Source organism: Thamnophis sirtalis, unplaced genomic scaffold (genome assembly GCF_051295495.1).
Source record: "Thamnophis sirtalis isolate CommonGarterSnake01/CBP01778 unplaced genomic scaffold, rThaSir2_p1.2 scaffold_5, whole genome shotgun sequence".
Lineage (NCBI taxonomy): Eukaryota > Metazoa > Chordata > Lepidosauria > Squamata > Natricidae > Thamnophis > Thamnophis sirtalis.
The window spans coordinates 97131798-97147469 of NW_028261385.1; the positions used below are offsets into that span (position 1 = coordinate 97131798).

Sequence of the window (15672 nt, forward strand, 5' to 3'; positions counted from 1 at the left end):
CTCTCTAGCTTTTCTGAGAGTCTTTTGTCTTAACACTGCTAGTTCTGGAGTGGTAGCATTCCGAAACCAGAACGGAGCACGTGGCCTTCTGAATGCATGTTTTGAAATGTTACTGGATTTTGGCATGTGACTACTTTTTGCATTTCCTAAAGATCCTCTGTTTTGCCTTTCCTGTGCTTTATCAGACTGAAAATTCAGTCACTCCTGTTTTTATTTCTCTTTTCTTCAGCTGGTTATCAGATCTGGACTTTTGTCAACTTGTCAAGTTAATTTCATCCATTCAGATTTTTCTACATAATTTGAATTATCATTATAAAAGAAATGTTTGCGTTGTTATCCAAGTTCCACTTCAGATATGCAATTCAATCTGAAAAGGTGATTCCAGTGGATCATTTTTGAATCGGATACCCATAGTCTAATTATTTTAAATTTATCAACATTACATGCACCATTAAACTTCTTTCATTCTTTTGTATTTTGCTCTTATTACATATTTTTCCAAAAGCAGTGCTGGTCATGAATTCTTTGCAGATGTTGAATCATCTAAACATCTGAATTTTCTTATGTGACCCAGAATAATTAATCTAGTCAGAAATTATATTTATTTCTAGTACTATCAATGTAATAATATAGTGGTCCTTCAGTTCAATACAGTGATATCCTATCATACTCTTACAAGTGGTTACAAGCATTTTCCTTAATACTTCTAGTTTTCTGCCAAGAATAAGGAATGTTTTTAAGATTAATTTTGGCTTTAACGAATAATTCCCAATGTAATTAGGACCACATGTAATTTCTTTGTAGTTCCCTGCTATTCGAAACTGCTTTTTCAACCATTTTCCTCAAAGAATTTGACCTTCCTAGGAAGATAAATTTTAAATCCCACTTCATGGATAGGATTTTTCCATCTCTATTACCATGTTGCTTTCTGTGTATTGCAGAACTCATAGACACGATTTCTGCCTCTACTGAAGGAACAAATGCATCTTCTAGTAAGTATATAGTACTACTAGCAATCTTCATATATCTACAGCCTACCTATATTTGTTTCAGTAAATATACAAAATATATACTGATTCTTGGAATACAAAACAAATTGCAAAAATAGTCAGATTTTTTTAAACCACCTTCCCCAGCTAATATCTTTCAGATATATTGTTTATTGCCACTCCCCTATCATCCAAAATATCACCATAAAAATATCCGTCATATCTTAAGCTAAAACTCATTACATCTGGGAGGCACAAAATGCAGAAAGATTGCAAAAGGAATCACTCCATAAAAAGAAAAAGCAATTTGCTTCCTTTCTTTGAAAAAAATATTTTTTCCTTTTCCCCCCTTTCCTTTCTGGAAAGGGTTTTTTTTTTCCGTAGCAGACTGTTTCATTAGGTTTACTGCCAATACTTTTAAGCAAATTGTGGAAGCAGTAATTACTGGTGTTTCTGACTCCAGAATATGCAAATAATCCTACGCTTTAGATACCATTTTACATAATTGGAGTGCACAGAATAATTGCAAATTGGAAGAATGCCTATGTTGAAAAGGTGTTTTATTAAAAATATCACTTCTTCATTGCAGTCAAGAATCATGAGATTATGAAAGTTCTAGGGACACTTTCTTCCTTAACTATACTGTGCTTTGTGTGCTATATTATGCTTCAAGAAGTTCTTAGCTTATACTAATGTGTTTTGTTGAATGATCCTTTTGACTTCTTTGATGAATATTAATAGTAATGCTAGCAATATTAAGATGATATTGTCACAGATAGATCAATGGATTTGAGCTGAGAAGATTGTGGATAATATCCAAAATAATAATAATGCAACATACTGTATGATTTTGGCCCAATCATAAGTCTCAGTGAATAAGATTGTAGGGTCTAGTACCATGTTGAGCCTATGGCATGCAGAGCCCTCTCTGTGGGCACATGCACCGTTGTCAGCTGCTCTCCTGGTTTCTGGCATGCGTGCTAGTCTTTGTGGGCACTGCAGCATTAGAAAACAGATAAAAAATGGCCTGAAAAACAGCCAAAAAACAGGCCATTGGGGGACGTTTTTCAGGCTCAAAACGGCCTGAAAATGGTCCCCAAAACAGGCAAAAAATAGGCATGTGTGCAATGGCCAGCTGATCTTTGGGTTTCCAGTGCTCTGGTGCACACACATGCATGCACGTTCCGGTTTGGGCACTCTGTGCCAAAAAGGTTTGCCATCACTGGTCTTGTACATGCCTGTCAAACTCAATTGCATCACATGACTTTTCATGACGTATCATGACTTTTTTGCTTCTGTGGAGCTGGGGTGGGCGTGACCTGAACATGACGCATTCGGCCCGCAGGCTGCCAGTTTGACACCTCTGGTCTAGTAAAATTTGAAGGGTTTATTCCTATTACCCTGAAATTCTAAGATTACGTTCTAAGGATTTTCTGCAAGACACAGACTTCTTTCTATTGATTATGTAATGAATTAGGCACATGAATATGGTAAATCAGATAAATGTATTTTATGAAGAGTTTACCTGAGTGCAGTTAAACTATGTTTCACATTAAAATAAATTTGAAGAGGTATTTTAGTGTGAAATAAGACTGAGCAGGAGATGAAAATTGGAATGGTTTAAAAAAACAGAATGTCTTTGGACAGATGAAACAGTTGGGGAAGGAAAGTTTTTTGGGAAGGAATATTGTGTGAAACAAGAAAATTGGAAAATAGGCTAGTGGAAATAATAATAAGACATTGGAATCCAGATCCATAATAAGATGAGTCCTTAATAAGACAAAGGATCTTTTAGGATCTTTCATTTCTGTTGCAGCAAAAATTCTTTTAATGTAGATGTCTAGTTTTATAATTTTAAATATCTGTATGTTTTCAGGAAGATGTGAATGTATTTTCTTATCTGAAGCTCACAATAAGCTGAAGTTAGCAAAAGTCACTAAAAAAATTCTTCAGGTATATTCAAAAGAAAAGGGAAAGAAAAGCAACATGCCAGCTACTTGGTATGGGTATTGGATAGCAAATGATAACAAGGGGAAAAAAATAGAACTGCACAATTCTCAACAATTCAGAAAGTCCAACCTGCTGATTTGTATATTTTACATGAAGTTTTAAAGTGGTATAAAAACTATGATTCCAGTTCAAGCTTCATGTCGACATAGTCAAAGAACATCTGTCAATTTTGATGGGTTCAACTATCAAAGCCAGATAGATTCTAAAATTGGGGAAATTCTATCCTTTGGTTGACATCCTAGATGGACATCTGCAACATTGGACAGTGTTTTAATGACCCATAATTCCAATTCTGTGGCTCTGTGCGTGATCAGTCTCCCTAGTCTCTTCACATCATTGTAACAGAAGAAAGTTAAATCTCTTTATGATTCCCAACCCTAAGATAAAAGACTTAAATAGCAAGAAAATTTTAGCAACAGGAAATAAAAATAAAGTTAGTCCCAAATTGTCCAACTGCAATGTTGAAAATAATGTGAAAGTGCCATGAGAGTAAAGATACATGCTCAAAATACCACTTTCAATGTTAGAATTGGGAATAAGTGATTATAGTGTGGAATGGATGAGTGGATGGATGGATGGACGTATGAATAGATTTTAATTTCACCCTTCGTACTGTGAAAAGATCATTAAAACACTGAAAATCTGATGTCTGCCATTCCTACACAATTGCTTTTATATTTTGTATCAATAGAAAACTTTATTTATCTCATGTTAGACTATGTCTAGCCTTTGTATCTTCCCCAACATGCACGCAAATTCATGGGAATCATAATTGCAGAAAATACAAATAGATTGTGATGTATGATGCTACTCTGTAACAATTGTTGAGAGTTAATATTGGTCTAAGAGGAGATATTAATTAAATAACAAAATAGGTTCCTTACATCTTAGCAAGGTATCTGTGATGGCATGTATAGTATACAAATATTTTACGGATAAAGTTCCAACCGCAATTAAAATTATTAGAATAAAATAAAAGTAAAAAATTATACACATGCTATATAATCAGTATACTTCAAGATATGTTTATAATATCATAAAAACACTTATAGAGATATAAAACCTTATACCTAGCAACCCTGCAATTTGTTTTTATCTATAGGATTTATAACAAGGTATTTTCATTGCTTTATAGTACAATATAGTACAATATTACTATAGTAAATAAGGAAAGTCATATAGTACAATAAGGAAAGTAGGAAAATTGCTGTTTATTTCAAGCAAAGGAGCAAAGACGCAGGGCTTTCTGTTTTAAACTCCCATGAAATTATTGATTCCTAATCTGTGTGTACTTGGGGTTTATTTTTCCGTTGTATGGATTTTGTTCTACTGATTTATATTTTCTCCTCTCTAGCCATACATCTGCTCCTTTATACATCTGATAAAGTTTTGTGAATGTTGCTTCTCCCACAAGAGGCTTTCTCTTCTTCTGGCACCAGGCTAATATAGCCACTCTTCTGGAATTTCTATGTGACCTTGTAAGGTAGAACACATGTATAATTTATCAATTTAGGGAAGTTATACTTCCTTGCTAGTTGGGCAGAATACATTTATTTCATTAGCAAGCAGCCTTTTTCTATAATAGGATTAGTGTAAAGAATATATCAGCCAGGCACTCTTCTTGAACACGCTGAAAGGCTTCAGTAGAAAAAAGTATATGTCAGCTGTCAGAGTCTAGCTAAGAGGTTGCTGGTAATCAATGGCCTCGTGGGATTGATGGAGCCATCTTTCAAGTGGAAGACTGCTGTTCTTCCTGCTATGGGCTCAGATTCATATAGGCAAGGGGGTGGGGAGAAGATTATTAACTCTGTAAAAATACCATCAGCTGTTATATTACTAACAAAAATGAATGAATGATCAAAATCAAGAAAAACTAGCGAACCAAACTGGGTTTGTTTTATCTCTTTAGAAACGAAACCTTACTAGAATAGAATTCTGCTTAACCTGCTCTTCTGACACAAGCTGACACAAACACCCCTTTTAAAATTGTGACATTTTAAAATTTCATATTACATCTTATCAAAAAGCTTGTATATCTTACAAGTTTGATACATCATCAACTTATTTTTTTTTTCAGTCATGGATTTGCTATATCTTGAAAATTCAATAGGTACATAAATCTGTGCATTTTTAATAAAATTAAAAAAATTAAATTAAAAATTAATTATGAAATGCAACAATTGTACATGCCAACATTAGCATGGCAAGCATCTGTAATGAAAAGTCTCTTAACTTTTTGGGAAACAAATGCTGCTGTCCTGCCTTCCACAATTGTTGCTGTTGTTCTGTTATTTTGAAACTATACATTATAAGAATGTGTGTGTGTGTTTGTGGGGGGGGGGGGTTAAGAGGTACTAGATTTCTCATTCTTTTCTTCTATAACCACTAATTTTTATCATTGTGTTCACTGTCTGCCTTTTAGAAATTGCTGAGTAAACTCATTTACATTTAATCACATTAATAGATCAAAGGAAATGTCCAAACCATTTACAATCAGTTAATTGCTACAAGAATAATTTGAGACTGTCTGCTGGGTTGTTCTTCCAAAACCATATATGAATTTTCCCCAAAAAATTGTTTGTCATTACTTAACAATTCTATTTGGCAAGGCTTTAGGTCTGTCTCATCACCTAATGCACAGGCTCTTGCTTCTCTTTGCCAGGAACTACAACTTCCCATTTCAAAAGCTATATAGACTTTCTAGCATCTTCATTCACATAAATAATGCATTTAGTTTCACTTATAGAAGGATGCTGCCTGGGATTATTGAGCAGGGGGAGAGATGGAGGGCAAATGTAGACAAAACAGGGCATATAGTTACTATTATTAAGTAAACATCAGGTTACTTTTGAAATCATCAATTATTTTGGGATTGTACTGGTTGTTATAATAAAAAAATGTAGAGGATTAATACCCACTGTTTCTTCCTTCCACACTTGACAATTTCAAAATGTCATTGTTCTTTTTTAAGTGATTGATATTATGTATGGGATTTTACCTATCCATCTGACGCACTAAGCTAATCAAGCAGTGTTTCTGTATTTATTAAGTTGATGTGTTGCGTTGTGTGTTTTATAGCAGTTTCAACATGTATGGTATTGATACCAAAAATGGGAAGGTCTCCAAGTTTGTTTCAACTTACAAATTTGCGTTTAATAAAAACAAATTTGTTAAGGCACTCATGATTTGCTGTATGTCAGAACTGTAGCATCCTGCTTCTTATCCACCTATAGAATAGATTGTGGATAGGAGCCTTGGTAGTAGGCTATTTATCATCATATCCAAGACAGCAAATTGATTTAGGAAGACCACAATAATGTGCAACTTTTATCTTCCATCCAAGAGGAGCCTAGCAAGTTTGTAAAAAATGCATCTTTTTCATTGTAGCATCTAATATCTCTCGCTTTCTTTGTAGAGCCCAGCTTGGCCCTTCCCATATCAAAATTGATAACTTAGTGTCCAGTGAATGCTGTTCTATTATGCAGGAAATTTGGGATGTGATGGAATCTGATAAGTGTTGAGTGGCTGTATTATGTTTTAAAGAAAAAAAATCCATTTTAACTTCTCAGGAGATATGAAAGTCATTGTTGGATTCTGATTGGAGGGAAATGGCATACAGAATTTAGCAGATATAACAACATTTATAATGGACCAATAGAAGCATGTCAAGGGAGTTTCCATAAAGCTGAGTTTAGAAACAAAATTTTACTGCCTATGTGCATGCTTGCTTTAGGAATACTCAACATGCATATTTGTAAATTATCAGATTGCTAATACATCACTGTACAGGCCTTTTGGTGTTCTGTGCTAACAAATGAATGGTTAACAATATCTTGATTTTTTTTTTTAACAAACACATTTCACGTGGATGCTGTATCAGCTGATAAGAATTCCAAGTATATAAATACGTTCGGTCTACTTCTATCTGGGCTCTAATTTTGAAAACTTTCCTAGAAGCTTCCAAAACTTCTCTTTTTTCTAAAGGGAAAAAAAGTTTCCTGCAAAAAAATAAGGAAAGAAAGCCATCATATTTGAAAATGTTAGAAATAGCATTTTCAAAATCATACCCATGTTAACATTATTTGAATACAATATCTAAAAACAACAAGATGGGTAGCAAATGAATTTGATAAATAAATAAACAAGGTAGTGTAAAATTGTACCATAATTGTTGAGTGAATATATACGTAGTTGTGGTAGAACAAGACTAATATGAATACTGTCTTGTTTCTGTGTCTGTGGAGATTCTCAGTCATCCAGCTCACAGTTGTCTCAAAGGTGCTTTTTCAAGAGACAACTGGACTGTTTTTTCCCTGAGGAAGAAGAAGAAGATGACAAAGACTAAACTTCTTCCTCAGGGGAAAAAACTTTTGAAAAAGCACCTTTGAGATAGTCTTGTTTCTGTGTAGTTGTGTTCGCTCTGTGTATTCTGTGTGTTTCTGTGCATCTGGAGTCATAATGGCAATGCAGTTCGAAGTTGGGACTCCTCGAGGATCAACCCTGCTGAGGTGAAAATAAACTGCTATGCCAGAGGGAAGGCCTTCACTCTGCTCAGGGACTTTCAATTTGGTTAGTCAATTCAAATCTTTATTACTATCATAGACCAAACATAGAAAGGGTAAAATAAATACAGCCAATTTTAAAAACCAAACGCAATATAAAATATATAATGCTTCATCTCATAATTTTCTATATTATGTAATGTTGAACTAAGCCCTGAATGATATAATTTTCATATTGTGGAAGGAAGAACTGCTTCCCACTGATTCTTCACTTAACATATTTGTCTGTATTGCAGGTTGTAGTTAATATATGTAGCAATAAATAACAGGCATTTATTTATTTATTTATTTATTTATATTGTGATATATAGAAAATGCATCAGACAGCGTTCCAAGTAATATTTCAATAAAATTTATAAACCTTGCCAACTCTAGAGCAAACTGCTAAAGAACTTTAAAAGAAGAAATAATAAATCATCATTTAAAATATATAACTGCATTTTAAAAATAGGTTAATTAAAGGTTGGAGGCTCATACAGAACAATTTCATTTACTCCATGAGCTGATTCAGACCCCCTCCCCCATTAATTAAGAAATTATTAGAAAGATAATAAATTAGTAATAATACTGGCCACCACATATGCATAAACATTAATTTCTACAGAGAGGGAATGAACTCATAGCAGATATGTAGCAATATACCTGCTAGCTATGCTTCCCTTTAGATTTTCTGAAATCCTCAATGGTTACAACCAGGCTGCAGGGAACTCTGGTTAATTGTACCATGGAAGATCAAAGAGCATGCATGCACAATCCACAGAAGCAACTTGGAGTAAGGACAAAACTCTTGTTTTCTGAAAATCAGCAAATAAGTGGGCTTTCACCTCGCCCTTTCTTGCCAAACAACTGATGTATATCAGAAGCCAAGGACAAAAAAAAAAAAAAAAGATACTGATTTGCTGTGTGTATTTCCCATGGATGGCTGTGTTACAATAATAGCTGACTGCTGGAAATAAAACCAGGAAAGCAATCTAATCAAGCAAGGGAAATCTTTATGGGATATTACAAAAAGGAGGAGACTGAAAAAGGAAGGGGAAGAAATAGCATGAGAGCTGTACTTACCCCCTTGAGATAGTCATTGTCAGTCTGGGATGGTAAAATTCAATCTACTGTCCTTAATGCAAAAAGAAAATATATACTAAGAAAGCTATCACCCTTGTTGCATGTTGATTAATAGCATTGTGGCAAACACTTATTTTACTGCAGGTTCTATGCTACTCATTCTGCAGATTGAATATACTATTCCTTGAAGTGATTTAGTTAGGTATTAAATAGTTTTTAATACCCTAACTAAGGAGCCTTAGTGGCACAGTGGTTGGAATGCAGTACTGCAGGCTAACTCTGCCCACAGTCTGGCGTTCAATCCTAACATGGCTGGAGACTGACTCAGCCTTCCAATCCTTGTGAGGTCAATAAAATGAGGACTCAAGATTGTTGGGGACAATATGCTGACATTGAAAATCAGTCAAAGAATGCTGTAAAAACCACTATGGAGCAGTATATGTTGCTATTTTCCTCCTTTCTGTATTTTCCTTTGTTTGGCTGGTTTCTTAATAAGCCCAGGAAAAAAAGGTATTTTTCTACATTTGAGATTCTAAAGCTATTAGCAGATAAAAATGATGATGGAAAGTTAACGTTTTGGTAATTTCCAGAGTACCTTCATATCGGATTCCAGTAAGATTTGGAGTGTATCAGGGGTGACCAGCATATTAGAAACCTTGTAAAGGATTGTTCCAAAGGTGCTTTTTTCAAGGGGCAATTGGACTTTATGGTTTTTCATGAAGATGTTTCATTTCTCATCCAAGAAGCTTCTGCAGCTGAAAAAGCTTCTTGGATGAGAAGTGAAACATCTTCAAAGAAAAAATAAAGTCCAGTTGGCTCTTTAAAAAAAGCACCTTTGAGACAATTATGGCCTAGATGACTGAGAATCTCCATAGACTTATAAAGGATTGTGTGAAGCTATGATTTGATGAAATATATTAGATATTCCATAAAACCTACCATGACATTATTTTGTACTAGATCCACTAAAAAGAAAAAGGAACTGCAAAGTATCCTAAGGGAGACAAGACTTTCTTTTTAATGTTGAAGATTTTTTTCACATTTTGTACTGTTATCAACTGTTACCCTGTAAAGTAATAACTTTATAGCTCCTTAACAGTTTGTTATGCCATGTCCATTTGATATTCTTGTGCAATCTATCTCTCAGTAGCTTAAAGTCACCCTTAATTTAAGTCACCCTTAGCTATTCCAGTTTTGAAGTATTGTTTTCCCTCTTCTTCCAAGCCAATGGTTTTCTAGGAATCTATAACTTGTCATTAATGGATTGTGTTCTACCCAGTTTCTATTGGTCTTTAGGTACATATACAGGTATAACCCTCCCCTTCAGACAGTGGAGATGGCCCTTTATGGCTGCAAGAGACAGCTGACACCTGACTTCTGAAGAGGCTTTTGTTCACATAATAATGCCTGCTTGGTGTTTTGTTTGAGGATTGTTTGAGGGTATTTCAATTAACCTGCACATTAGGAAAGTGCAAAGTAAGAAAGTTTGGCTTAAAATGTGAAAGTAAAATTTTGCAGGTAGTCCTCGGCTTATGACCACAATTGGGCTCCAAATTTCTGTTGCTAAGCAAGACAGTTGTAAGTGAGTTTTGTCCATTTTATCTTGCCATCATTGTTAAGTGAATCACTGCAGTTGTTAAATTAGTACATGGTTATTAAGTGAATCTGGCTTTCTCATTTCTTATTGGATCACAAAAAGTGATCACAAGGCCCCGGGACACTGCAGCCGTCATAAATATGAGCCATTGCCAGGCATCCAAATTTGGATCATGTGACCATGAGGATGCTGCAAAGGTTGTAATTGCGAAAAACAGTCATAAGTCACTATATGAACTGTTATAAGTTGAGAACAACCTGTGTTTATTTTAAGGTCAGGCATTACAAAAGGCAAAATTACAGTTTTGTGGTCTACCCAACCCTTGCAGTCTTATGTGGCAGATATTAGATTCTGATTATCACAGAAGATTATGGAGAACAGAAAACAAAGGGACTGCAAAGGAAGTAGATTTTAAAAAAACTATACCTTCCTTTTCAGCCATTTGAGCTGATGATATACGTAAAATAGAGAACAGTATTTTATTTACTTCTATTTCAAATAAAGTTGGTCTGAAAAGATAGAGAATGTGAAAGCTGGTATTATGCATGTGTTCAAAGACATCTGAAATGGATATGTTAAGACTCTTTGAGAATAAGATTGTGATTGATCACTGATCATGATTATATATATCACCTTAGAGAGTACAGGTATATTCCTGCAAGGATGTAATAGGAATAAAGATGGGAGTGAGCCATCACCTTCCTGTATTTTTAATGAGGTTTTTTCCCTCTTTTGGACTGGATCTTTGGCTAGAAAAGGCTTTTTTTTCTAGTTGCAAAAATGGCTGAATAGGGTAAACAAACAACAATCTCAGCAGATCTAGTAAAAGCTTTCACTGGAAAAAAAATTAAAAAGTCAAAATAGTCTTTAGTTTTCTGAAAAGGCATTCAGGCTTAAATACAGAATAATGCAGAATACTTCTCCACCCAATGAAACCTCTAGATCAGCATTTTTCAAACTTGGCAACTTTAAGATGAGTAGACTACAACTTATAGAATTCCTCAGCCAAAATGCAAAAATTACATATACTGCATATTCCCATCATGGCCTCAAATATTTGGGTTGGAAAACTTAAGCTTGTGAGAGGTCCTCCTTCAAGTTACCATCACCTGGGATGCAAGAATCCTGATAACCACTAGAGGGCAGCAAAATCCTAATTAGTGATTGCCAATATCTTTTCACTTCAGATATGGTAACCTCCTTTGAGTCAAGCGCAACTCCCAATAGCATTACACCCATATGATTTTCATAGCAGCAGTATAGAAACAATTTGTCTGCTGCCTTTGATGAGAGAGGTAGGTAAGTAGGAAAGTAGTTGTAAGGAATGTGAAATCTTTGGAGAATTAGTAGAAACCATTGAACTTGTTCCATCAATAGAACTGCATACATTTTTTGCTGCCTCAGTTTTACTTGATCAGTTTTGATGTGTTTACTCCTATGAATAATTCTATACTCATTTTATGTTTACATATTTGAAAATCTCTGTTTTTACTGTTATTGATTAGTTTTTATTAATTTTAACAGAAGATATTTTACTCAATACTTCTGAACAACTAAGAGTGGATGAATGATTAAAATTAATGAGGCTACTCCACAGTGCCTTGAGGCCAGAGAAACTGATACAGTGCGTAATCTTGAAAAACTGTAGATTTTAAGAATTCAGAATATGTTCCATCACTATATATTGACACTTTGGACTGCACAACCTCCAAGGGAAATCTTGCTAACCCTTACACTGTGATATTCAGACTTCTGTTTTATATAGTAACGTTAAAAGCAGTTGAGTTGTATTTGGCAGATTGAATCTCACCAGGCTCAAGGTTGACTCAGCCTTCCAGCCTTCTGAGGTGGGTAAAATGAGGACCCAGATTGTTGGGGGCAATAGGCTGACTCTGTGAACCACTTACAGAGGGTTGTAAAGCACTGTGAAGCAGTATTTAAATATAAGGGCTATTGCTATTGAAATAGTTAAATTAAGGAATACAATTACAGGTTTTGGTAAATAATAAATTATCAAACACTGAATCCTGGTGATTTATATGGTCCATATCATTTTCTTATATACAATACAAAAGTGGATTGCCGTTGAAAATTATCATTTGACTATTTTTCATCGTGAAGTCAATATTTATATAATTTCTGCATTTGACCAGTCACGGTTATGTTTCTATGCAGATTTAAGTTCCTTTTATAGTTACTTTTGTATATTTTTCATTTATGGTATCAGTGTCCTTGAAAGTATTTATTTTGGAATTGGTAGCAGTTCATTAGTTAACAAGAAAATAATGCAGATTGAAGAAAGAAAATGAAGAAATGCTTTAAATTTGGTTCTCCTTTAAATACTTTCGGACAAAAAAATGAAATATTTGCAAAGCCAGATTGTTGTCCCACATAACAGTTTTTCCCATTGAAGGCTTTTGTGTGAAGCTCATTCAGTACTAATAAAGCAGGAGCCACAGTAATCATCATAGCAAAATCATAGATTGTTGATGTGAACATTCTGATTTAAGTGCAAGCTTTCTCAGATTGGATCATATGACCAAAAAGAAAAAAAAACACTTCCAATTTAAAATGAGGATTATGTTCTCATCCTGTCCATTATGATTCTAACTTGCTCGATTGATAGGAAGGCAAACTTTATATCTAGGTAGCAGCAGAAAGCAATTGCAGCTGAGAGGCCTGCCATCCCCCTTGGGAAGGATCGGATATCCAACAGCCTCAGCCTGAGGTCCAGCCCATAAGGCTGTCACCTACAACCTTCTTCCCCGCCCCGTCCTCACTGCAGCTTTGTTAGATTTCTCTAATGGTTGGGAATCCTTTCGTGATCATACACTGGGAGGAAAAGGAAAAAAAAGACCGCTCGCTGGCTCCTGCATGCCTCTTTTTGATTGTACGTCTCTATTCCATCTAATTGGATGAAATAGGAAGTCCCTGGCAGCCCTGTCTTGCTGGGTGTGCGGATTTAACTCAGGCCAGCCCTGCAGAGGGGTGGGGAAAGAGGAAAGAGAGCAGAAGGAAGGAAGGCACGGAAGAGAAAGAGTACTCTGGAGGGACGAAGAAGAGGAGGAGGAGTTGGTAAGGACGCAGAGCAGAGAGTCCCCATCCTTTTATTCCTTCCTCTATAATGATGATGCTGGGAATGATGCTCAGGAAGCAGGCACCTGCTGCTCTGTAATGATTCAGCCTCTTTCAACCAGCTCCTTTGCACAACAGGATGCTGTTGTTACTGTCTCTGCTGCTGCCATTGCCGCTGCTGCTGCTACCCTCCTTACTGGTTTTCCTTTGGCTTCTCCTGCATGACTCCAGCTGTGTTTTCCTCCTCCTGAGCAGCCCCCAGTCTCAGATGCTGAAGGTGAGAAGCCGGCTGTTCACTTTGGGCTGTTGTTGGTTCAGTTAACCAATTTTGTGGAGGAATTGAGCTTTCTGCTTTTCCTTGCCTTGTTTTGAAGAGCCGGGGATGGCTTGAGAAGAAACTAGGAATTTAAAATAAGAACCTTTGAAAAGTGGGAAGGGAGGAGGAAGCTTCACTATGAGAAGCTTCTTTTCTGAGAATTTCGAAGGTTTAGATTCTTTGGTGGTCTCTTTCTGTTGGTTCATTTTTTCTGATGCTTGGACTCTATTTTTATGCCTGTGCTGTGATGCTGTAAGATTTCTGAAGCCGGCTTTCCTGTGAAAGGGGATGGACCCGAAACAAGCTTTATAATTAAGCGTTCTTGAGAAGAATTCCCCTTGGAAAATACAGGCTCAAAAATGTCGGAAGCTAGTCTGGAAAAAGCTCCACATCCTTCAACCCAGCTGAGTCCCACTGCATCCCTTGATGGGCTTCCTGGTGAAGAAGAGATGCCAGAGACTCAAAGGGAGGAAACCAGGATGCAGGGAGTAGCAGGCCTTGCAGCTACTTGTTGTGTGTGCCTGGAGGCAGAGCGACTGACGGGTTGCCTTAATTCCGAAAAGATCTGCATCGTCCCAATCTTGGCTTGCCTGATCAGCCTCTGCCTCTGCATTGCTGGCCTTAAGTGGGTGTTTGTGGACAAGATTTTTGAATATGATTCTCCTACTCACCTTGATCCCAGTAGGGCTCGACAAGATCCGATTACCTCTATGGACCCTACTGCACTGTCTGCTTGGTTGCCATCTGCAGTGCAAACCTCCTACTTCCCCCTTCCCACCAATGAAGCCGCACAGGAGATCATGGAGCAACCCAGAGGCCCCATGGTAGTTACTTCTGAGATTGCCTCTAATCCATCTCCATATAACACTGTCCGAAATGATTATTTCTTGCCATCTTTGGTACCCTCGCTACCTCTGCCTAGCCTAAAACCTGAAGTGAAAAGACCCACCACTGCATCCCTGGTACAAGAAATTGAAACCAATATCCAAACAGCTGCACCAAAATCAGGTAAGTTCATATTTTATCCCCCGCCCACCCACTTCCTATGCCAGTTGGATCACAACACTTTGCATAAAGTACCATGATGAGTGAACATTTTTTCCTGATCATTAAAACTGATGCTGGTTAGTGCAAATTATACTTTTAACTTATTCCTTTATGAAAGTTCACAAAAAGAATATGAGGGAAGTGAAACTTACTGTACCATTTGCCAAGTCACTTGACTTTACATGTCCATTACAGTGATTTTATTTTATCTGAGCTCTTCATAATTGTCAAATTTCTTTATTATTCAACCTCTGCGTATTTTGCATTCCTGACAAATTATCTGCCCCTTCACATAGCATATACATTTCTCCCTTAAAAGCAAGAATAAAATAAAAAGTACATTGCTCTGAATTTTAGCAATAATTCTAGGTTCTGATATTACAAGTTGTACAACCTTTATCAAGGATTGCTTCATTGTCATATGCAGTTCTACTTCATTGCTATATGCAGTTCTAGTAATACCTCTTTTGCTGTGGAATTCATTAATATTGTTCATAGCTCTTTATTCTGGGTAAAAAAACAACAATAACTTGCTATATTCCACCCTGGAATCTTTTTTATGGCAAGAGCCTTGGAATGTATAGTATAGCAATGAAAACAAAGGCGCCTCTAAGCATGTACAGACTGTATTTCTCTTGACCTTGGCTACCAGTTTGGAATCAAAACGCAATGCATCTGACTTGGAGCATCTCATTTCTAGGGAATACTTGAGAAATGTAGGTCAGTGTGGCATTCAAGAGAGAAAGGGAGTCCATATAATCAAGCTTTTTTCAGGATTGAAGGTATCTGAATAATTTAACTCAAAACACCCCCTCTTTGCTGATTGGCCAAATCTTGACCCATCACTTTAAATTAATAACTTTATCCCATTCGTCTTATGGTTCAAATCAGAAAAACAGAGAAAACATTTTTTTCACTAACATACCAAACTTGCAAGTAATGAAAATGTAATGGGATAATTTGATGTGCAGCCCTGAAAGAAAGTTAGCATTTATTTTTATCAAAATCATTTCT

General features: G+C 36.1%; 2 protein-coding genes across 13 annotated transcripts in view; both read left to right on the plus strand.

The window, feature by feature from the left end:
* Positions 1-15672, plus strand: part of NRG1 (neuregulin 1) — a 170194-nt gene that overhangs the window by 65267 nt on the left and 89255 nt on the right. For 4 of the 12 annotated variants that reach the window (XM_014060353.2, XM_014060352.2, XM_087716233.1 and 1 more), the window contains exon 1: positions 13671-14619. The exons of 4 other annotated variants lie outside the window; for them this stretch is intronic. In XM_014060353.2, coding sequence (XP_013915828.2) covers positions 13971-14619 — 649 coding nt within the window. In that variant the 5' untranslated portion in view covers positions 13671-13970. Of the gene's footprint in view, positions 1-941; positions 993-13670; positions 14620-15672 lie in introns of those variants that run through there. 4 more of the 12 variants (XM_087716236.1, XM_087716235.1, XM_087716238.1 and 1 more) reach the window with 2 other exon arrangements.
* LOC148045494 (uncharacterized) lies at positions 12447-13617 on the plus strand. Its single transcript, XM_087716242.1, has one exon. It carries the CDS (start codon positions 13435-13437, stop codon positions 13615-13617), a length of 183 nt encoding a protein of 60 aa, XP_087572368.1. The 5' UTR covers positions 12447-13434.

Bases quoted from the DNA above. Each gene is read 5' to 3' on its own strand.
- LOC148045494 (XM_087716242.1), top strand. From the start codon at position 13,435: ATGCTGTTGTTACTGTCTCTGCTGCTGCCATTGCCGCTGCTGCTGCTA.